Source organism: Phyllostomus discolor, chromosome 1, assembly GCF_004126475.2.
Source record: "Phyllostomus discolor isolate MPI-MPIP mPhyDis1 chromosome 1, mPhyDis1.pri.v3, whole genome shotgun sequence".
Lineage (NCBI taxonomy): Eukaryota > Metazoa > Chordata > Mammalia > Chiroptera > Phyllostomidae > Phyllostomus > Phyllostomus discolor.
This window is the reverse complement of record NC_040903.2, coordinates 156,197,209-156,220,975: the sequence shown is the minus strand read 5'-3', so window position 1 is coordinate 156,220,975 and position 23,767 is coordinate 156,197,209. Positions and strand designations below refer to the sequence as shown.

Genomic DNA, 23,767 nt, shown 5'->3' with positions numbered 1-23,767 from the left:
GTCAACCAGCTGAGTGCAGGAAAGCCTATAGGTTCTGCATGGGCCAAGGGGGATTGCAAACTTAGCCTCTGAAGAAGGTCAACGAGGTTAGGCCAACTTTGTCGTAACTTTTTTAGTGTGATGAGGGTCAATCTAGAAAACTTAAACTACTGGGAAAAAGAAAAAAAAAATGTGCTTATCGAGGAAGATATAGGCAGGCCCCTCCACGGCAGAATTGTTCACCTTTACCGTCTGGCCGGTCTCCGACCCTTCTGTCTTTCCTGCTTGCGTCACCGAATCCCGGCAGGGTCGGCCCCACCGGCAGGACACCCCGGCCCAGGGCTCACCCAGAGCGGTGCGGATGCACTTTGCAGACCGCAGGGCAAGTAGTCCGGGCCTGCCTGACCCAGCCGCAGCCCAGACTGGCGGCCAGAGCAAAGATTCATTTCGGGGAAGTCCCGCGGCCCAGCCCGGCCCGGCCCCTCCCCTCCACCCCATCTTCCCACCCCAAGGCCAACAGCCGCCTTTCGGCGCTAGCCCCGCCCCTCCCTGGCCGCCCGCGGCGCGCTAGCGGCCTGCGCAATCGCCTTGGAGCGCCCGGACCGGTATGGCGGCCGTTTTGGAGTCGCTGTTGCGGGAGGAGTTGTCGGTCGCAGCCGCCGTGCAGTGGATCGCGCGCGGCGCCGAGAGTTCGGAGGTAACAGTGTCGACACGCCCCAGACCTGACCAGAATCTGCTTCCGCGGGAGACACCAACCCTTAGGTCCCCTTTCTCTGGGTGACTGGCTGTCAGCCCGGGCCAGAGTGCGCTCCACCTGGGGCCGCTGTGCTGCTCGCGGCCACGGGCTGGCAGCTGACCCTTTCGCCGCCTTTCCCTCAGGATGACCCCGGAGAGGCGGCCGCGCTGAACTCACTCCTGCCCCTACGAAGAATCGTGCCGGTTCCTGCTGAACTTCCTGAGGGAGCAGAGCAGCCCGTGTTCCTCCCCGCAGGCCCCCAACCCCCGCTAAGGTCCAGGGCTCCACGGCAGCACTTGCCAGGGAGGCCTGGGGGCCCGCCGCGGGGAGGCCGCGGGGCGCGCAGCCAGCTCTTCCCATCCACCGAGACTTCGAGCGCCGCCGCCGCCGCCGCCTCCGCCGAGGCCTCTTCGGCCCGCCGTGCTGGGCAGGAGGCGGGGCCCGGGGCTAGCCCGCTGAGCGAGGTGGCGCTGCCCCGGGAGCCTAGAGGAGGGGGTCAGCGGGGAGAGCCTGTCCTGGGCAGGGGGGCCGGAGGCCTAGGGCCTGTGGCAGTCCCGGCAGCCCCAGCCTCTCGCGCTCTCATCCGCCAAACCTCAGCAACCTGGAGGCGTTCCCTCCAGTAGGCTCGGTTCCCACCGGCTCTGCAGGGTGAGAATCAGCCCTCTCATCTAGGAGATGGGTGGTGGGAAGACAGTGCTAGGGGAGTCAATAAATTAGGGCTGGGCGCTCCTCAGTAGAGCGTGAGACTAGCTAGAATGTTGGGGATAAGATAACTACAACGATGGGGGGGGGGTGTTGCAAGGGCTCCAGCTGTTGTGAGGATGTTTGATGATGGGAATTTTAGAAAACCTGTGGCTACTCTTAGCAGAACGAAGCCTTCACGCCGGATCAACCCAACTCCGGTGAGCGAAGAGCGGTCACTCTCCAAGCCCAGACCTGTTTCACTACACCGCCAATCAACTGTGTCCCCAGTTCCCAACCCTCAGTCCTGGACTCTAACCCTTGGGGCCATGGCCTTCCCCCAGGGTGCAGAAGTCTGCAAGAAGAGCGGGAGATGCTCAGGAAGGAGCGGTAGGGCCTTGCGGCTCCCTGGGATGTTAGCTTCCTTCCTGTGGGGGTTCTCCAAGGCTTTTCCCTGGGATTAATTGCCCTCTGGGAACCTTGGGTCTGTTCTGGGCTGCGGGTGCCCTCTCTGGAGGAACCTGAGTGTGGCTGTGGAGCGGAAGCCAGACTGACTGCTCATGACATCTCTTTATCTGCATTAGCTCTAAGCAGCTGCAGCAGTCACCTGCTTCCACCTGTCCCATCCAGAATTGGGGTCTTCGCTTCCACCAGGACAGGAAACCTCACAGCTGAACCTGCTGACCCTGCTAAAGTGTCTTCCCGCCAGCGCCTGGAACTGGTGGCCCTTGTCTACTCTTCATGCATTGCAGGTGAGTGACACCAAAGAGCACTGGAGTGGAGGGAAATACTTGTAAAACTATAGGGAAAGGGAATCGATAAGTCATGTAGAACTGAGTTTTGGTTCTGAATGGTGCCCAATGTGCTGTGGTTTCTTTTTATATCCAGAAAACCTGGTGCCAAATCTCTTCTTGGAGCTTTTCTTCGTTCTTCAGCTCCTTACTGCCCGGAGGATGGTGGCTGCCAAAGACAGTGAGCCTGAGCCTAGTCCAGGAACCCTTGGTCAGTGAGCAAGCCTCTTTTTGAGAAATGGGGTCTGGAGATAGAATAATTCTTACCTGACAACTTAATGTTATCCTTCTAGATTCCCTGGAAAGCCCACTATTCCAGAGTGTCCACGATTGTGTCTTCTTTGCAGTGCAGGTTTTGGAGCATCAGTTTCAGTGAGTTTCCTCAGCTGAGGCACATGAGCCTTATCCCCATTTTCCACTTGGTGCTCTGGCCATTTGGGGTATGGGCTTGTGCTTATCACAAGTGTGCAGTGACATGGACCTTTCCCTACATGTAACCTTTAATTTTGTGTCAGGCCTATAATTTAGCCCGTGAAAGGATCAGGCTGCCCACTGTGGTCTTGGTGACTGACCTTTGGGTTGATGTCCATGTTCCTGTCGTGCTCTCTTCCACTCTGCTCCGGAAGGTCTCATATCTTCTGCTTTTACCTCCATTACCTTTAATCCTTGGCCTGTGGTTTTGCCTTTCCTGCCGGCTCCATGCTCCATACTCTGTGTGGTATGCAGGTGCCACTTCTTATTTGAAGTGTGTGTCCCATTCTCAGTCAGATGTGCTCTTGACCCTGTAGAGTTCTCTCCTACCTGGACAAAGGGACCTTGAAGTTGTTAGCTGAGAATGAGCGACTGCTGTGCTTCTCACCAGCCCTGCAAGGCCGCCTTCGAGCTGCCTACGAGGGCAGTGCTGCCAAGGTACTGACCCCATCTTAGATGCCTACTGGCCCAGACCTGACCCTTCCCAGTCTCATAATTCAGGCAGCCCAGCTCATACCCCACTACTGTCCTGTGGTCTAAACTCTGGGCAAGAATATGGGGGTGAAGTTTTCTGAGTATGCAGGCTTCTCTCTTCCTAATGTCACTGCCATATTCTAGGTTTCTCTGGCGATGCCACCCTCTGTTCAAGCTGTCTCCTTTCAGCCAGGAAACTGACAATCGTGCAAACTTCTCCAGTGACCGAGCCTTTCATACTTTTAAAAAACAGAGGTGATAAGAAAAGGGAATTTGGAGGGTGGGGGGCAAGGGCACATTTTACTCTGTGATAGGCAACCTATGTCATTTTCATAGAAACCAGAAGTTTGATACTAACAGGTGTTTTATGCCCATAGACTTGAAACTCTGACCTTAGCAGCCTTCTCACAGGTGTTTGATCTTAGTCACAGGGTTCTCAGTCAGGAGAGAGCTGGATCAACTCCCAGACCCTGCAGAAGTACATCCAGCATATGGTGTGCTGCTTCTTGGTTATAGCATGATCATCCTATAGAGCACATTGGAGAACATAGGAACAGGCTATGGGAAGTCCTGTCCTCAGTTCTTCTGAGCTAGGAAAGGTGCTTGTGTGAATAAGTTAGGTCAGCTGGGAATGAGACCAGCTGTGCCTCAGTGCATCAGGCATTCTTGTGTGTCTGTCAGGGATGTGTTCTACGAGGTGCTTCGAGAGTGGGAAGATCGCCATGAAGAGCCTGGCTGGGATTTTGAGAAGGGCTTGGGCAGCAGGATCAGGTAGGTGCTCAAACGCTGGTCACCTTGTCCTGCTTCCAGCAGCGAGCAGCTCAGCGGTGCTTGTGTAGCTAATGGCAGGAACGCTTTTCTCCCACTGCTTCCACCCTGAAGTTATTATCTTCTTTCCTCCTTAATCTCTCCAGTTATTGCCAACTCTGCCTCTCCTTGAAGGGGTTGTCTTTCCAGCTCCTTCACCTCAGCGATGACTTAGAATTGTTCTGTGGTGGTGAATGCTTGGAAAAGTACAAAAGCCCTTGCTGTAGGTTGCTTGAGTTTTGGCCCAAGTTACTGTTTAGGCTCTTCCCGACCCCATTTTCTCCATCGTCTAGTTTGGAATTCTGATATCTTTGCATGGCTAGGTAATAGGATGCAGAAAGCATATCTTCTGGCCAGTGATCTTCCTCATGGGTCATGATGCTCACTGGCTGTCAGTGTGGACTGAAGATTAGAGGGGTGATATTGTTTCTTGTTTAGCTAAGTGCATGCATCTCTAGCCTTGAAGGGATTTCACTGCTGGGGAAAGTGTCCCTTATCATTTCCTGCATGCTTGTGCTGGCCAGCTGTGGCAGAGGTCTGCTCAAAGGGCCTGGGAAAGGTCTGCAAGGCCCAAGCAGCGGCTTGTTCTGTCAGATCTGCCCCCTGCCTCCTTCCTCACACTCCATTCCTGCCTCTTATTCCTCAGAGCATGATGGGTCAACTCTCTGCAGCTTGCAGCCACAGTCATTTTGTTCGGCTTTTCCAAAAACAACTTCTCCAGGTAATAGCCCCAGCAGGAGATTAATCTATAGTGACCAGTAGGCGTTATAGACAGCCAGGTAATGGCTGGTACTGTGGGATAGAGCAGGCAGCCAGGCAGGTCCTGGGCTGGAGTTTGAACAGGAGTTCTCCTTCTTGAGTGGTGGTTGAAACTCAGGCAGCCAGAGAGGAACCAGGGTGCTTTTTCCCACCCCCTGCACCCACACCTGCCTGGCCTCCTCTCATGCCATGTAGCTTCCTGCCTACCTTCAGCCTCTCACTACTTCCTTGCCCTTCTTTTCTGCGTGGTAGAAAGAATGTGGGCTTAAGACTCAGGGGGGTCTGGTTTCAGATCCTACTTCTATTGACCCTAGGCTGCAGGTGGCAAACACAAGGCCCGCGGGGCCGAATCCAGTCCTCTGCCTTGTTTCTACCCCGTGGCAGCACCAAGCTCTTGCTTAACTGTTAAGGAGTAGTTACATTTATACAGTCCTAAAAATTACATTTGGTCCCTTGAAGGCAACTGTGAGGCTGATGTGGCCCCCGGCGAAAATGAGTCTGCCAGCCCTGCCCTAGTCAGATGTTTAATCTTTTTTTTTAATATTTTATTTATTTATTTTTAGAAAGGGAAGGGAGGGAGAAACGAGGGAGAGAGAGAAACATCAATGTGCGGTTGCTGGGGGGCGTGGCCTGCAACCCAGGTATGTGACCTGACTGGGAATCGAACCTGCGACCCTTTGGTTCGCAGCCTGTGCTCAATCCACTGAGCTACGCCAGCCAGGGCTCAGATGTTTAATCTTGCAGTTTCATTTTCTTCACCTGTAAAATAAGGACATAATCCCTACCTCAAAAATGTATCTGTGGCACCTGATAGAGGGTTGGCATTCTATTAATGTTTATTACTTCTTATTTATTTTGTTCAGTCCTTCTTTCCAGAAAACCTTACTGGTATTTTTATTTCTTTTCTCCTCACTGCCCCAGATGTGTCAGAGTCCCGGTGGTGCTGGGGGCACTATCTTGGGTGAGGCTCCAGATGTGTTAAGTATGCTTGGAGCTGACAAGTTGGGCCGGTTGAGGCGCCTACAGGAACGGCTTGCAGCTCCTCAGAGCAGCGGGGGACCCTGTCCACCACCCTCCTTCCCAGGCTGTCAGGGATTCTTCAGGGACTTCATCCTGAGTGCTAGCAGGTAAAGGTCCTCTGTCTTACAGGGGGTGGGGCACAGGCCAGGAGAGGTTTGTCTTCCCAGAAGGGCAGACAGTTCTCTCTCCTTTGTCTGCAGTGTACAGAGTGGGACCAGGGGATATACAGGTTCCTTCTAGCTCTCACTTTCTGTCTCCGTTTTCCTTCTTATTCTTTTTTAAAATTAATTTTTATTTCTTTGTTTTTCAACTTTTACATTTGACATTACATATTAGATTAGTTTCAGGTATTCAGCATAGTGGTTAGAAATGTGTGTAACTTACAAAGTGATCACCTGGTTAAGTCTAGTGCCCACCTGAAGCCATACATAGTTATCACAATATTATTGACTGTGTTCCCTGTGCTTGTACTTTACATCCCTGTGACTATTTTATAACTGGCAATTTATACTTCCTAATTCCTTTACCTTTTTTCGCCCATATCCCAACACCCCTCCCATGTAGCAACCATCAATTTGCTTTTTGTATAAGTTCTTTTCTGTTTTATTTGTTTATGTTTGTCTGACTTCATTTAGTATAATACCCTCTAGCTACATCCATGTTGTCACAAATGGCAAGATTTCGTTCTTTTTTTATGACTAATATTCCATCTGTATATCTGTATATCTATCACATCTTCGTTTTATCCTCACCTGAGAGTATATTTATTGATTTTAGAGAGAGGAAGGGAAGAGAGAGAAATGTCTCTGTGAGAGAGAAACATTTATCAGTTGCCTCTTGCACACACCCTGGCCAGGAATTGAGCCCATGACCCTGGCATGTGTCCCAGCCAGGGACCAAACCCACGCCTTTCTGGTGTGTGGAACGACACTCCAGCCTGGGGCACCAGCTGGGGCTGCAGCGCATCTTTATCCGTTCTTCTATCATGGACACTTAGGTTGCTTTCATACTTGGCATTTGTAAATAATGCTGCAGTGTTTTGGATTTCTTTTTTAATTTTTTTAAGGAACCTCCATATTGTTTTACTTGATGGCTACACCAGTTTACAATCCCACAAAGCAGTGTATGAGTGTTCCCTTTTTGCATATCCTTGTCAACACTTGTTTGTGGATTTCATGTTGATAGCCATTCTGAAAGGTGTGAGGTGATATTTCATTTGGGCTTTAATTGCATTTCCCGCTATAAATGTGAGTTCCGGCTAAGGTAGAAAGAAACCCTTTGCTTCCTCGCATAACCAAAAGGAGGGTAACAACCAATCTAAAATCAATAGACAACCAGAAGTGCCAGAAAATCAAACTGCATGGAACTCCGACAACCAAGGAATTACAGAAAGTCAACCAGACCAACCAGACCAGTAAGATGGGTGGACTGAGAGAACCCGCCGCAAGGCAGTGGACTGTGTGGGCAGGGCTGGCTGCTGGGAGGCTATGGACCCCCGCCGGCAGGGCTGACTGAACAGAAAAGTGAGACTCAGACCTGGCTGTGGACTATGCAGGGGTTGCTGTGGTGGGAGAAACTCCCAGTCTCACATGAGATTGTTGGAAAGTGGGCTAGAGCCTAGCAGGCAAACTGCATTCTTCCCTCTCTGACCCCTCCCCCACAGACAGCCCCACAGCGAAACAAACAGGGTTGCCCTGCCCAGGTGAATACCTAAGGTTCCACCCCTTTACAATTTAACTGCTGTGCCAAGACAAAGAAATATGGCCCAAATGAAAGAACAGATCAAAATTCCAGAAAGAAAAGCTAAGTGATGAGGAGATGGCCAACCTATCTGATGGAGAGTTTAAAGCCCTGGTAATCAAAATGCTTACAGAACTGATTGAGCTTGGTCAAAAACAAAAGAACAAATGAAAGATACCCAAAGTAAATAAGCAAAATATTCAGGGAACAACAGTGACAGGAAGGAAACCAGGACTCAGATCAACTATTTGGAACAAAAGGAAGAATAAACATCCAATTGGAATAGAATGAAGAAAGAATTTTAAAAAATGAAGAGAAGCTTAGGAACCTCTGGGACAACTTTAAGTATTCCAATACCCAAATTATAGGGGTTCCAGAAGAAGAACAGCAGCAAGAAATCTGATGAAATAATGAAGGAAAACTTACCCAGTCTGGCAGAGGAAATAGACTTCCAGGAAGCGCAGAGAGTCCCAAAGAAGTTAGACCCAAAGAGGAACACACCAAGGCACATCATCACTAAGTTACCCAAGATTAAAGATAAGGAGAGAATCTTAAAAGCAGCAAGAGGAAAGGAGAGCATTACCTACCAAGGAGTACCCAAAGACTATCAGTTGATTTCTCAAAAGAAACCTTACAGGCAAGAAGGGGCTAGAAAGAAGTACTTGAAGTCATGAAACGCAAGGATCTACATCCAAGATTTCTCTGTCCAGCAAAGCTCTCATTTAGAATGGAAGGTCAGATAAAGTGTTTCCCAGATAAGGTCAAGTTAAAGGAGTTCATCATCACCCAAGCCCTTATTTTATGAAATGTTAAAGAGACTTATCTAAGAAATTGAAGATCAAAAACTTTGAACAGTAAAATGACAACAAACACAACTACCAACAAATGAACCTAAAAACAGAAAAACAACATAAACAAAAAACTAAGCAAATTACAAGAACAGGAACAGAATCAGAGAAAATGGACATCACATGAAGGGTTTTCGGTGGGGAGGGAGGAATGGGGGGGAAAGGTACAGGGAAGAAGAAGCATAATTGGTAGACATAAAATAGATGGGGAGAGGTAAAAAATGGTATAGGAAACAAAGAATTCAAAGAACTTATATGTACAACCCATGGCATGAACTAAGGGGAGGAATGCTGGAGGGTTGAGGGGTGCATGGCGGAGCGGGGCTAAAGGAGTACAAATTGGAAGAACTCTAATAGCATAGTCAATGAAATATACTTTAAAAAATTAAAATAAATAAATTGCATTTCCCTGATAATTAAGTTTGAACATCTTTTCTTGTGTCTATTGGCTGTATGTCCTCTTTGGAGAAAGACCTGATCAGGTCCTTGCCATTTTTTAATTGGGTTGTTTGGTTTTTTGGTGTTCAGTTGTATGAGTTCATTATATATTTCAGGTATTACCCTTTGTCAGGTGTGGTGTTGGTGAATGCCTTCTCCCTTTCAGTAGGTTGTCTTTCTGTTTTGCTAATGATTTTCTTCACTATGCAAAAAAACCTTTTAGTTTGATGTAGTTTAATTTTTTTTCTTTTGTTTCCTTTGCTCAAGGAGACATACCAAAAAAATTTGCTAAAAGTGTTGTCAAAGAGTTTATTGCCTATGTTTGTTATCTAGGGGTTTCCACAAACCCCTAGATTCAGGTCTTACATTTAAATCTTGAATCCATTTTGAGTTTATTTTGGTATATGGTGTAAGAATGTGATCCAGTTTCTCTTTTATTTATTTACTTGCATGGATCTGTCCAATTTTCTCAATACCATATATTGAAGAAACAGTCATTAACTCATTATGTATTCTTGCCTCTTTTGTCATAGATTAAATTGACCATAGATGCTTGGATTTAGTTCTGGGCTCTGTTCTGTTCCATTGATCCCATATGTTTGTTTTATGCTAGTACCAACCTGTTTTGACTACTGCAGCCTTGTAGTATAGTTTGATATCAGGTAACGTGATACCTCCAATTTAGTTCTTTCTCCGCATTACTGTGACTATTTGGGATCTTTTGTGGTTCCATATACATTTTAGAATTACTCTAGTTCTGTGGAACAATGCCATTGATATTTTGATAGGTATTGCATCGAATCTGTTAGATAGCCGTGGGTAGTATGGACACTTTAATGGTGTTAATCCTCCCTATCCATGAGCATGGTATATACTCCATTTATTTGTATGTTCAGTTTCTTTCTTCACTGTCTGAAACAGTTGTTAGAGTACAGGCAGGTCTCTTACCTCTTTGGTTAAATTTATTCCTAAGTTTCTTCTTCGTCTTTTTTTTTTTAAGAGGGGAAGGGAAGGAGAAAGAGGGAGAGAAACATCAATATGTGGTTGCCTCTCCCGTGTCGCCTACTAGAGACCTGGCCCACAACCCAGGCATGTGTTCGACTGGGAGTCAAACTGGTGACGCTTTGGTTTGCAGGCTGGCGCTCAGTCCACTGAGCCACACCAGCCAGAGCTGTTTTATTGTTTTCGATGCAATTATAAATGGGATTGTATTTTCAATTCTCTTTTTATATAGTTTGTTATTGGTGTATAAAAGTCAAACTGATGTCAACATTAATATTTGTATCCTGATACTTTACTGAGTTCATTTATTCTAATAATTCTTTGATGGAATCTTTAGGATTTTTTTATATGGAGTATCATGTCATCTGCAAAAAAATGACAGTTTTACCTCTTCCTTTCCTATTTGGATGCCTTTTATTTCTTTCTCTTGTCTCATTGCTGTGGCTAGGACTTCCAATACTGTGTTAAATAAAAGTGGTGAAAGTGGACATCCTTGTCTTTTTCCTGATGTTAAAGAAAGAGCTTTCAGATTTTCACTGTTGAGGACGATGTTAGTTGTGAGTTCATCATATATGGCCTTTATTATGTTGAGGTCTGTCCCCTTAATCTCACTTTTCTGAGAGTTTTTATCATAAGTGGATGGTGGATTTTCTCAAATGCTTTTCCTGTTGATATTGATAATACCATATGATTTCTATCCTGACTTTTGTTTATGTGGTGTATCAAATTAATTTATTTATAGATACTTAACTAACCTTGCTTCGAGGAATAACTCCCACTTGATAATGATGTATGATCTTTTTAAGTTATTGCTGAATTCGATTTGCTAATATTTGTTGAGGATTTTTGCATCCATGTGCATCAGAGCTATCGGCCTATGATTTTCGTTTTTTGTAGTGTCTTTGGTTTTGGTATCAGGATAATGCTGGCCTCACAAAATGAGTTTGGGACCTTCTCCCCTCTACCCCTCACACTCCCCCACCCTCCTGTTTGACTTTTTAGAATAGTTTGAGCATAGGCATTAATTCTTCTTTGAATGGTTGGTAAAATTCACCTGTGAAGCCATCTGGTCCAGGGCTTTTGTTTGTTGGAAGTTTCTTGATTACTGATTCGATATTGTTAGTAGTTCAATCTGTTCAAAATACCTGTTTCTTCCTGATTCAGCCTTGAAAGTTTGTGTGTTTCTAGAAATTCATCTGATTCTTCTAGGTAGTCCAATTTTTTCACACATGATTGTTTGCGGTATTTTCTGACAATCATTGGTATTTCTGTGGTGTTGGTCGTCGCTTTTATTTCTGCATTTATTTGACTCCTCCCATTGTTTTTGGTGGTCCAGCTAAAGGTTTATTGATTTTTTTTGTCTGTTTGTTTTGTTTTGTGTTTATCTTTTCAAAGAAATACCTCTTGGTTGATTTTTCTCAATAGTTTTGGAGATTCAATTTCACTTATTCTGTTATGATCTTTATTATTTCCTTCCTTCTACTTCCCTTTGGGTTTTGTTTGTTTTCTAGTTCTCCGTGTGTGAGGTTAGATTATTTCAGACTTTTCTTGTTTCATAATATAGACTTCTAACGCTTTGAATTTTCCCGTTAGAACTGCTTTGGCTGTGTCCCACAGATTTTTGAGTCATTTATGTTTTCATTTTCATTTGTAAAAAGGTGTATCTTTTGATTTCTTCCTTGATCTCATTTTTAACCCATTAATTTTTTAGTAGCTGTGATTAGCCTCCATGTGTTTGTGTGTTTTTTCAGTTTGGTCTTGTAATTAATTTATAGTTTCACACCATTGTGGCCAGAGAAGATCTTGGTATGCTTTCACTCTTCTTAAATTTACTGAGACTTGTTTTGTGGCCTGTAGTCTGTCCTGGAAAATGCTCCATGTACACTTGAAAAGGAAAATGTATATTCTGCTTTGGGGTTGAAATGCTCTGAAAATACCAATTAAATCCATCTGGCCTAGTATTTCAGTTAAGGCCACTTTTCTTGTTGATTTTCTGTCCAGAACATATATATCCATTGATGTCTATGGGGTGTTAAAATCCCCTACTATGACTGTATTACCATCAACACAGTCATATCCATCAATATTTGCTTTATATATTTAGGTGCTCCTACATTAGTTGCATAGATGTTTGCAGGGGTTATACCCTCTGATTGGATTGATCTGCTTATCATTATGAAATGATAAGCCCTTCTTTGTGTCTTGTTACAGCCCTTGTTTAAAAGTCTATTTTGTCTAAGTATTGCTACACCAGCTTTTTTCATTGCCATTTCCATGAAAACTTTTCCATCTCAGTTTGTGTATGTCTTTAAATCTGAAGTAGGTCTACTGTAGACAGCATATGTTCTGGTCTTAATTTTATATAGTTATCACAACATTTTATTGTTTTCTAATGGCCTTTGTAGTTATTCTCTGTTCCTTTTTTTAAAGATTTTATTTATTATTTTTAGAGGGGAAGGGAGGGAGAAAGTGAGGGCAAGAAACATCAAAGTGTGGTTGCCTCTCACAGTGCCCCCCAACTGGGAATCTGGCTTGTAACCCAGGCATGTGCCCTAACTGGGAATTGAACTGGCGACCCTTTGGTTCGTAGGCCAGCGCTCAGTCCATTGAGCCACACTAGCCAGGGCAGTTCCTTTCTTATTCTCTTCCTCTATTATATGTTGATGACTTCCTGTAGTGTTGTATATGGATTCCTTTCTTTTTATATCTTGTATATCTCTTACAGACTTTTGGATTTTGGTTAACATGTGCTTCATGTATACCAAATAGTGTTTATAGCAGTCTATTTTATGTTGATGGTCACTTAAGTTTAAACATACTCTAAAATCACCACTAAAATTTTTACTCACCCCATCCTTATCACATTTATGATTTTGTCATTACTTTTTTACTTCTTTTTGTATGTGTTTGTATATATTTTTTATTGTTGCAATTACACATGATCTTCCTACTTTTGCCTTTTAACCTTTGTACTAGACTTAGAGTTGGTTGATACACTGCTTTTTGTCTTTGTCAGTAAGAATTTTTTCTTTCCTGTTTTTTATTCATATTTTTATCTTTTCAGTTTTTCTTAAGTCTTTTTAACATTTCCTGTAATACTAGTTTAGTTGTGATGAATATTTTTTCTTTTTCTTGTCTAGGGAATTCTTTATCACTTGATTCTAAATGGTAGCCTTGCTGAGTAATATATTTTTAGGTCTTTGATTTTCTTCACTTTGCATATTTCTTGCCAATCTCTTCTGGCCTGCAAAGTTTCTGTTAAGAAATTAGCTGATAGTCTTTGGGGGCGCCCATTAAAAAATGACTAATTAACCATTTTTTTCTTGCTGTTTCTAAGATTCTGTCTTTATCTTTAACCCATGACATTTTAATTTTGATGTCTTGTGTTGGCCTCTTTGGGTTCATATCATTTGGGCCTCTCTGTGCTTCCTGCACTTTTATGTCTGTTTCCATCACCAGGTTAGGGGAATTTGCAATCATTATTTCTTCAACTGGATTTTTAATTCCTTGCTTGCTCTCTTATCCTTCTGGTACCCTCGTGATGTGAATGTTGGTACCCTTGTTGTTGTCCCAGATGTCCCTTAAACTAAAAAAAATTTCTTTATGTTTTCTGTTCTGAATGGGTGTTTTCTCTACCTTGTCTTCCAGATCACTGATTCAATCTTTGTTTCATTTAGTTGTCTGTTGATTCCCTTTAATATATTGTTTATTTCAGTTATTGTAGTTCTCATTGCTGACTGGCTCTTTTTTATAGTTCTTGTCTCTTTGTTGAGGTTCTCACTGAGTTCACCTGTTCTTCTCCAATGTTCATTGAGCATTGTTTTTGCTTGTTTCTTTCTTTTAAAACAGCCAGTCTCTGCTTGGCCTTCTCTGCTTGGCCTCCTCGGCCATGGCCCTCTTGCCGCATTGAGCTTTCCCATAACCAGTGTTTTGAACTCTGTATCTGGTAAACTGCTTCTCTGTTTTGTTTAGTTCTTTTTTTGTAGCTTTTTCCTGTTATTTCATTTGTTTCATTTGGGATATTTTTTTTTTTTGTCTCTTCATTTTGGCTACCTCCTTATGTTTGTTCTTATATATTAGGCAGATTTGCCATGTCTCCCTGTTTTGGCACAGAGGCCTTAATTACGCAGGATGCATCCTGTCAGGCCCAGAGGTGCAGTCTCCCCATTAACCTGAGCTGGGTGTTGCAGAGCTGTCCCTCGTGTGGGCTGTGTGTACCTTCCTGATGTAGTTGAGCCTTGATTGCTGTCGGCCCTTCAGTGGGTTGGGATCGACCCTCACTCTGCTGGCTGCTCGGGCTGGCCTTCACTACAATGAACAGCTTTTTTGCGAGAGTTGACCCTATGGAGCAAGAGTCACTTTAGCAGGACTCTGGTACCAGTCAAGTTCCCTTCAAGTGTGTTGTTTGTGGAGCTGGTTGGCCTGTGCTCTGTTGTAATCTGAAGCCAGCCACCTGGTGTGTTAGTTTTAGAACCTCTTAGAAGGGGCTTTGGTTCAGGCCAATGTCAGCTGCCCTTTGTGCTTGGCTTGGGGCTGCCTGGTTGGAGCTACAGAGTGATCTACATTTGGTTACTGCTTATGCTGGGCTTGGCAGTGCTTGGGGAGGCTATACTATGACCCAAGGTCAGCTGCCCCTAGGGCCCTTTGGTGGGCATCCCAGTGTGTGCTTAGGCTAGCCACCACTTGTTTTAAACTTTAGCCACTTTGGTGGAGCCATGCTTCAGTTTAAGACTGGCTGCTACCTGGTGAGAGATACAGCACAAGCTCAGACCAGTTGCCATTTGTGCCAGGCTTGGGATCACTTAGTGAGAGGTACAGGGCACACCAAGGCCAGCCTCTGCATGTTTGGGTTTTGTGGACCTTTGAGAGAGTTTAGGGAAGTTCACAGTGTAAGCCAAGGCAGACACTTGTGTGGAAAAACTGCTGGAAGTGGCTTGAGCCAGGTATGTGAGTAGGAGTGGGATGGGGTCTCAGGAATCACCAGGGTGGATGAGCAGTATTAGCCCGAATAATGGAGAGCACAGGTTTCTGGCTGGGTGGGATTGAGCTCAACAAAGGAGCAGTGGTGCCTGCCAGCATTTCCATCCCCGGACAGAGCTGACCAGACCCCCCCACTCTAGCCTTCGCCTTGAAGTTAGTAAAATTCAGTACCTCTCCGAATGCCCAGGAGCTTTGCTACCTGCTGCCCCTGCTCTGGAGCCAGAGCAGGTGAGTTTGTAAGTGAACACGTCTGTGCACTGGCTCCTAAGGAGGAGCACCTGGAACTCCAGTAGCCCTTTGTCTCACTGGGATACAATCCCTGCTAGTTTCCACAGCAGGGAGTTACGGGGACTCTTGCCGGCACTGGGAGCCTGGACTGGGGAGCCTGGTGTGGGCTGTGATCCCTTATTCCTCACAAGAGAACTCCACAACTGAGATATCCCTCCTGATTCTTTTTTTTCTTTTCTCTTTTGTCTTCTTTTCCTTTTTTAACTACTGGTAGTCAATTTATTTAAAAAGGTTGATTTAAGCATCTGCAGTGGTGACTTCACCCTCAACTCCTAGCTCAATACTGATGGAAGCGATCTGCTTACCAGTCTCAGAAGGGCTGTGCAGGTCAATGAGTCACTTGTGAGTCCTCATCTGAAATGGACCCTAAGTCTTAGAACCCTCCCTGCAGGGAGTTTTTCTTGTAGTGATCCTGAGAATCTTGTTAGGTATCCGAACTGGTCCTCTCACTTTGAGATTCTTTTCCTTTGTACCTCTGATCAAGTCAGCATACACCTTCTCCAAAGACTCCACGTTGCAGCTGGTTCGAGTAATTCTTATTCAGTGATTGTTTCCTCTGGTCCCATGGTCTTTCCAGTATCTATAAAAGCCATCGCTACAGCATAGCTTCCTGAGTCAGGAGCAAGAGCAGGCGGGATGGCCCTATACTGTAGCTGCAACTGCCTCTTCCTCAAAACGCCCTCCTGAGTCTTCATCACCACTCGATGGTGTGGAGTCTGCCCGTTCAGTGTCTCCACCCCTCCTGCCAGTCTCAAAGTGGCTTCTTCTTTACATCCTCAGTTACAGAGCTCTTGTTGAGCTAGTTTTCAGGTGGGTCTCAGTGATGGTTATTCTGTAATTTAGTTGTAATTTTGATGTGGTCATGGGAGGAGGCGTGCACAGTGTTTACCTGCCCCACCTTATGTGGTAGGAAAAGAAAGATCTCATTCTCATCCCTTCACCCGTGTGAGTAACCTCATTGCTCCTTGGCTTCCCCTCTCAACACCACTGAGCCTTTCTGTCTGGAGCATCTCTTATCTATTCTGGTTCTCCTTACACCTGTTCCAGTGCCATTTTTTTTTTCTTTTTTGCTCCCCTTCCTAGCTTCCAGTTTAATCAGCATCTCATGGATAGTCTGAGTTTGAAGATCCGGGAGCTCAACAGCCTTGTCCTGCCTCAGCCTGAGCCCAGTGATGAAGATGGGGAGTCGGATGTGGACTGGCAGGTTAGAAAGCAGAACAAGGAAGTTGAAGGGGTTCTTACCTAGGAGGGCAGGGGTATTTTCAAGAGAAACTTTGTAACAGATTTGGATTTTTTAAAGAAATCTTGGGCTTAGGACCTTTTACGTCTCTGATCCCCTTGCAGGGTGAGCGGAGGCAGTTTGCTGTGGTGCTGCTCAGCCTGAGGCTTCTGGCTAAGTTCCTGGGCTTTGTGGCTTTCCTTCCATACCGGGGACCTGAACCACCCCCAACCCGTGAGCTCCAGGACTCCATTGTGGCCCTGAGGAGCCAGGTGAATAGGGGCTCTGGTAAGGAGGGAGCTGGGAGGAGCCAGAAGACACCATAGATAGAGGGCACTTTTCAGCCCCTGGGGACCTGCCCACTGAGTGACGTCTGGCCCTGCCAGGTGCCCCCAGCCCTGGATGTACGAGCTCTGCTGCAGCAGGGGCTGCGGGCCCACCGAGCGGTGCTCACGGTGCCCTGGCTGGTGGAGTTCCTTTCACTGGCTGACCACATTGTTCCCATGCTGGACTATTACCGCAGCATCTTCATTCTCCTGCTGCACCTACATCGGTGAGTGGAGAAAGGGCACGGCTTAAGAACAGTGTGGGGAGAGTGTTGCTGAGGCTGCTGATTGTGAAGAGAGTTGAGCAGCCTGCGCTTCCTGTGTGGAACCACAGCCATAGTGGACCTCAGGGGAAAGGCTGGATTTGGGCCACAAAGAAAGACACTGGGTTGTCTTTTGCCCTTTTCTGTTCCCACTGTGGCCCAGCCAGGAGGGAGTGCAGATCTGGGAGGGGCATTGAGGAGACAGATCTGGTCACCTGGACGACAGCAGTCTCTTTTTGGTCTGCTTTTGAGAGATACCTTCTCAGCCACGGCTTTCTTTTACTCCATTCCATTTCTTTGCACAAATTCAGTTGATACCCTCACTGACCTTTTAGGAGCTTGCTTCTGTCGAAGGAAGGTAAAGGGGAGATGTGCTTCCTGAACAAGCTGTTGCTGCTTGCTGTCCTGGGCTGGCTTTTCCAGGTTGGTAGGGTGAGGGTCCAGGCTGGAAAAGGAAGGGAAAGGGGCAACTACTGTGGCCGGAGGTGGGGGAAGGGAGAATGTCTGAGTCTGATCAAGGTTGGGGACGGAAAATGAAGGTGCAGAGGCGGTCTGGGAATTACCACCATTTCCAAGGAAAGTTGCCTAAAGCCTGAACCACGAAGTAGAAGGTGTGATGAAGCTCTCGAGTGCTGACTGGAGCTTGTACTGCTCAATCTCGTCAGATTCCCACAGTTCCCGAGGACCTGTTCTTTCTGGAAGAGCATCAGTTGGATGCCTTTGAGCTGGATACAAGAACTTCAGAGCAGAGTTTGGTAAGTGCTGCGGTCCAGCCAGGGCCATGGGGTCCACAGGAACAAAGGAGGCAGGCTGTCTAAGGCCCCGGAGGAGACAAGCCAGGACAGAGACTGAACTCTTTATGGTTCTTGGACCGGACTGTCCCATTTCTGGCACACTGGGAGGGAAGAGAAGACTGCCTGCCTTCCCAGTTCTGGCCTGTTTCCTCCCCAGGATGGCATGCCTGTGGTGGACCAGCACCTGCTCTACATTTGCTGTCCCTACATTGGTGAGGATACTTGTGTCACCACCCACTCCCCACCAAACAGTCCTTAGTCCTTGACCTGTCCCTTCATGAGGACCCAAAAAGCACCCTATGGGCCTAACACCCTAATGTGGTGTTCTGTTGTCAGGCACTCCCCAGGTTTCTCAGCCTCTTTGCTCCACAAATGCTTCAAGTCCAACATGTGTGGTTGCGGGGTTAGGGGGGCGGGTTCTGGAACTAAGCACTTGGTCTTCCCTGATGCAGGAGAGCTCCGCAAACTGCTGGCTTCATGGGTATCAGGCAGCAGTGGGCGGAGTGGGGGCTTCGTGAGGAAAATCACCCCTACTACCACCACGGGCCTGGGAGCCCAGCCTCCTCGGACCACCCAGGGGCTGCAGGTGAGGGGCAGGGTGGAAGTAGGGGGCCACCCAGTGGGGAAAAGGGAGTCCTTCACTGCATTACTCCCTCCTCCCCATAGGCACAGCTGGCCCAAGCCTTCTTCCATAACCAGCCACCCTCGCTGCGCAGGACTGTGGAGTTTGTGGCAGAGAGGATTGGTTCTAACTGTGTCAAACATATCAAGTGAGTGTGGGTTGCGGGGTTTCTGAATGGAGGTGTTGAGGGTCCCTGTCTCATTCCCTTACCATTTTTTTCCCCTTTTAAGTCTTAATACTTTGTGCCAAACTGAGGAAAGTCAGTTGTGAGGGATTGGGGGGCAGGGCCCAGGGTGGTGTGGGAGGGGGGATGAAATTGCTAACTTTCTTTGAAGTTAGTTCTGACCAGATTTCCTTGAATTTGCAGCCCCTTTTTGATTCAACCCTTCCAACTACCTCCAAACATTGCTGTCCCTGCTACAGGGCCACGCTGGTGGCAGATCTGGTGCGCCAGGCAGAATCGCTTCTTCAGGAGCAGCTGGTGACGCAGGGACAGGAAGGGGGAGATCCAGCCCAGCTGTTGGAGATGTTGTGTTCCCAGCTGTGCCCCCACGGGGCCCAGGCATTGACCCAGGGGCGGGAGTAAGAGACACCAGTCTGTTTGGAGCCTCTCCTCTTAGCTTTTACACTCATGTCCCTTATTCCATATCTTCTCCCCGCTCTACTTTTTTATTCTTTGTCTCCTCTTTAAAATGTCTTTGGCTGTAGAATTTTTGGGAACCCAAAGTCCAAGTTATATCGGAAGAGCAGGTGGTTAGGGTTCCTATTCCTCCCAGCATCTGGGTGGGGCCAGAGGCCTAATAGTGTTCCCCCTGAGGCAGAGCCCTCCCACTCACGTGATTGGCACACTCAGGACACATCCTTCTGTGAGTCAGGCTGAACTAACTAGACATCACTGACCTCCTCTGTCTTCTTATAGGTTCTGCCAAAAAAAGAGCCCTGGTGCCATGCGGGCACTGCTCCCCGAGGAGACCCCGGCAGCCGTACGTAGGAGAAGGCCTGGAGCTAGCGGGCTGGGCAGTTGGTATGGGAGAGTTGTGCGCTTGTGAACGTGCACGTGCAGCTGCTGGCACTGGGAGGGTCAGTTGCAGCCTTGGGCATCGGTCATCGTCCTCAGCTGTCCCCTAGCCCCTGACTCTGCAGTCCTCTGTGTCACAGGTGCTAAGCAGTGCAGAGAACATTGCTGTGGGGCTTGCAACAGAGAAGGCCTGTACTTGGTTGTCAGCCAACATTACAGGTAAGGTCCAGGCAAGAGGAGTGGCTGGCCAGGTTTTTCAGAAGCGGACTGGCGTGAAGCTGGAAGACATCTGGGGGAGACAGGACTCAGAGCCTGCCGGAAACAGCGAAGGGTGTGCATGGGTGGGCATGGTGAACCCATGCAGGGCTGTTCTGGTGACCTCTTTTCTGTTCTCCCTCTGACCTCCAGCGCTGATCAGGAGAGAGGTGAAAGCAGCAGTGAGTCGCATGCTTCGAGCCCAGGGTCCTGAACCGGCTGCCCGGGGGGAGCGGAGGGGCTGCTCCCGTGCCTGTGAGCACCATGCTCCCCTCCCCTCCCACCTCATCTCCGAGATCAAAGTACACAGCTCCCTACTCCCTTCGGCTCCTCTCCCCCACTCCCTGCTCTTTTCCCGGCCTCTTCCTTTTTCACATCAGCTCCAGTTTGTGTCGCAGCTTTCTGTGTTGTCCAGCTAGCTCGAGTTCTGTTTGGCACTGAATGGGATGAGGTAGGACAGGGCTGAACTGATGGCTTTCCTAATGACTACTCTTCTTTGACTTTTGTGCTTGAATCACCTGAGAGGAAGAAAGGGCAGATACGAACATTTTTGACCAGATACTGTTCCACTGATGGCGATGGGGAGGGGTGCGGTTACAGAGTCTTTATGGGGCAGGTGCCTGGTATTGGCATGCGATTTCAGAAGTGTTCTTTGTGAGAGGTGAAACTTGTTTAGTTACAGGCAGTAAGAATAATCTATCAGTGCTTTTAACTTGATTTTTTTTAAATCAGACTGTCTAGATCCAAGGTCAGCAACAGCCCATAGGCCAAGTCCAACCTGCTCCTTGTTTTGTCAGTGAAGTGTTGTTGGAACACGGCCACCTTTGTTGGCTCACGAGCCGCCCAGGGCAGTGTTAGTGCCACAGAACAGAGTAGTTGGGACACAGACCTCACGGTCTGCTGAGCCTCGACTATTTACTCGTTTGCCCTGCTCTAGGACAATAGTGTAGGAGTGAAGAAGTGGACGAGGGACTGAAATCGAAGCGTATATAGGAGAGAGAAATAAAGGTGAAGTGGCCAGTAGCTACTGGTTTTCAAGATACAGAGAATTTCTGTACTGAAACCTCAACAAGCATGAAATATAGAAAATATTGTGTGTATGCAGTTGGGTGCTTCCCCTAAATTCTTTCAGAATAAGATGTTCTCTGGAAATTGGCTAGGTGTAGTTTTGTCCCCAAATGAATGGCATCTCGAACTCTGTGGCAGCATGTTCCTCAGCTTACCTGCTCCATCTGTTCCCTCTGTCGTCGTCCACTTGGTTGCTTCTCCCAGCCGTGCTGTCCTGCCCCAGCCCCCAGTCCAACGGCACCTCAGCCCGACCACTTTCCCCAGCGGTCCTGCCTTCCTTTTCCTTCTGCCTCTCCCCGCTGGCTGATCCCCACTCCAAGCCCCATTCTCTGTGGCCTCACTCTGCCCCTGCTTTCTCTAGGATGTGCTCTCTGTGGCCACGGGGCCCCGGGACCCTGAGGAGGGAGTGTCCCCAGAGCATCTTGAACAGCTCCTCAGCCATCTGGGCCAGACACTGCGGTGCCGCCAGGTAGGCAGTGGCAGGATGCTCTTGTGTCCTTGTCTGTGCCTGATAACCAGAGCAGCGTTGGCTCAGGGCTGCTACTCTAAGGATGGTGCTAATGTCCACGGTCTCCATGCTTTTTCCCCAGTTCCTGTGCCCACCTGCCGAGCAGCATCTGGCCAAGTGCTCTGTGGAGTTAGCATCCCTCCTTGGTATGTCTTCTGTCACCTCACTCTCTTGCCAGACCCCCAATCTTGGGGTTGGGTACAAGCAAGATGAGATCTTTTGCTCTTCTTCCTCCCAGGGGCTGGCCAGGTGACCCTGCCTCCATTTCTTTAAGTTTGGCTTTCCTCTCTCCCCATAGTTGCAGACCAAATTCCTGTCCTAGGACCCCCGGCACAGAACTGGCTGGAGAGAGGGCAGGCTCGAAGGCTCCTGCACATGCTGCTTTCCCTGTGGAAGGACGACTTTCAGGTGCCCGTCCCCCTGCAGCTGCTGTTGAGCCCAAGAAATGTGGGGCTTCTGGCAGACACTCGGCCGAGGGAGGTGAGTCAGAGGTGGTTGGATGGATGGATGGGGGCAGGCAGTCTTCTTAGCCCTCTGGGGTCTTGCTAGGGTCATGTTCTGACACGTACCACTCTCACCCCAAACATTATGAGCTCATTTCTTTTGTTTCCCCATTTTCCCTTCCATGCTGAAATGGACTCCTGTAGAGGCTAACCTTAGGTCTTTTCCCTCCTTGCAGCTCTGTCCTTTGTATCAGTCAGGGTCACTGTATAGTCCTCCCAGCCACCCTCACCTCCTGCATGTGTGTTGCAGTGGGACCTGCTGCTGTTCTTGCTCCGGGAGCTGGTAGAGAAAGGTCTGATGGGGCGGAGAGAGATAGAGGCCTGCCTGGACAGCCTCCGTGAGGCCCAGTGGCCAGAGGTAAGGAGTCCTCATCTCCCCTTACCTGGATAAAGAACAGGTATTATATGTCCCTTTTTTCCTGAAAGGGAGCAAGTGGTGGTGCCTGGCATTCTTAGCAGTTTCCCAAAGCTCAGTGGATTTTGTCAGGTGTCTCCAGGACCGCCCTAAAATGGAGTGGCTGTTCTGGTATGTGCCTTCTTCACACTTGAGCAGCTGCTGTATGAGGAGCCGTGTCAGTGGAAGAAGGGAAGATGGAAGGCGGGTATAGTGAGAGCAGCATGGCAGAGTGAGTGGGTTTTTAAAATCAATAACCTAAATTTCAGTCTCATCTAGTACTTAATGTTGTGATTTAGGGCAAATAATTCATCTCAGTTCAACCATAAAATGAGAAAAATTTATATATTCTAAGCTTTGTCAAGATGAAATAATGTGCATATTAAGTACTCAGGTGGTGATTAGTACTCAGCAGGTAGTTCTGAGCCTCTGGTCAGTTTTACTGTCCCTGCTGGAACTTGAGTTCCCTAGGGTACTTAATGGGGCAAGGTTTCAAGTCCTTTTCAGTGTAGAAGACATTAGGAAATACAAGTTATGGATACGAAGACATTTGGGATTTTTAGTAGAAAAGATGAACCACCCAGAATTACGTGTCTGCCTTTTCTGTTATCTGCTTGTTGCAGGACTTCTCTGAAGAATTGGCAACACTGTTCAGCCTGTTTCTAGCTGAGCCGCAGGTGCCAGAACCTCAGCTAAGAGCTTGTGAGCTGGTGCAGCCAAACCGGGGGACTGTGCTGGCCCAGAGCTAGGGCTGGGAAGGGGCTCTGCCCTGACGTCTCAGCAGAAGCCTGGAACCCTGCCTGACTCTGCCTCAGGCAGAGGCCCCAGAGCCTAGTGCCACCAAGTGCCCACTGCCGACCCTTGCTGGTGCAGGAGCAGCTGAATCTGTGACCAGACTTCGTGTGGCTGCGTGGCCTCTCACTGACTGCAGGCTTGGCACCCCGAGTCCTAGGAGGAGGAGGAGGGTTTGCCTGAGTCAGGATTATGGTGGCAAAGGCTAGAGACTCCAGTCCCGGAGCAGAAGAGTTGGCTTTTATTACTTGGACACTCGATGGAATGACGGGAGTGGGCTTGAGCCCCCCTTGCTGCATTCCAGCATCTCTCAAGACTGTGGTTTGGGAAATCATGACAGAGGCAGATGACTTTCGGCCTAACTTGTGAGTAAAGTTAAAACACGAATCTTGGGAGCCTACATTTTCTTACCACCAGCAGCTGGACTGCCGTCTCCTTAAAAGTGTGCAACAGATGAGGTGGGGTGCTCCCGACAGAAGCCCTCCACCTCCCTTCCTTTGGCCTTGGCAGGTAACCCTTGACCCTGGCTCCAGCCAGGGGAGGCCAAGCAAGGACCAGAACACTAGAGCTTTTTAAAATAAACTCCTCTTTACTGAGGGCGTCATGTCTTGTTGTTTTCACCCGGTTCTTCCCTGTAGAAGGCTGCAGCGTGTCAGGTGGGCTTGGAGGTGTGCTTGACAGGTTGGAGAGGTACTAGTGGCAAGTGTTCTGACATATGAGGCCCTGCAGGCTACAGAAGCCAACATACTGGACTCTGTGCAACTCCCTTGAAAGGTTTAGGGTAAGTTTTTACTCACTAGGTACTCCGTACTAACCTAGATGGTGGGGCTGGGGATAAGGGGGAACAATGATCCATTGACTTGACCAAGCCCGCACTGCCTTGACAATGTGCCAGAGATTCAGGCTTTTGGGGAAGAGGGTTCTCAGTGAGCCCTGTTGAAATGGCCTACAAAGTCTCTTCTGTGCCTACATGTATTTCTTGGGAAAAGGT

General features: G+C 47.8%; 1 protein-coding gene and 1 pseudogene across 1 annotated transcript; one reads left to right on the top strand and one right to left on the bottom strand.

Moving 5' to 3' along the window:
- The first annotated feature begins 554 nt into the window (after positions 1–554).
- CDAN1 (codanin 1) lies at positions 555–23,380 on the top strand. The gene is given in 37 exon segments (XM_028506137.2): positions 555–676; positions 859–918; positions 920–952; positions 954–1,010; positions 1,012–1,140; positions 1,142–1,228; positions 1,230–1,363; positions 1,584–1,645; positions 1,648–1,786; positions 1,981–2,018; positions 2,021–2,044; positions 2,047–2,148; positions 2,285–2,398; positions 2,481–2,559; positions 2,976–3,096; positions 3,277–3,324; positions 3,326–3,387; positions 3,814–3,907; positions 4,586–4,660; positions 5,620–5,825; positions 16,098–16,218; positions 16,359–16,505; positions 16,620–16,786; positions 17,158–17,245; positions 17,488–17,577; positions 17,774–17,828; positions 18,069–18,202; positions 18,283–18,386; positions 18,662–18,820; positions 19,158–19,221; positions 19,397–19,475; positions 19,665–19,813; positions 20,941–21,048; positions 21,170–21,233; positions 21,386–21,567; positions 21,841–21,948; positions 22,608–23,380. Coding segments are annotated over 37 exon segments (3,699 nt in total). The 5' UTR covers positions 555–586; the 3' UTR covers positions 22,734–23,380.
- Positions 15,027–15,607, bottom strand: LOC114491808 (annotated as a pseudogene).
- Positions 23,381–23,767: the final 387 nt, after the last annotated feature.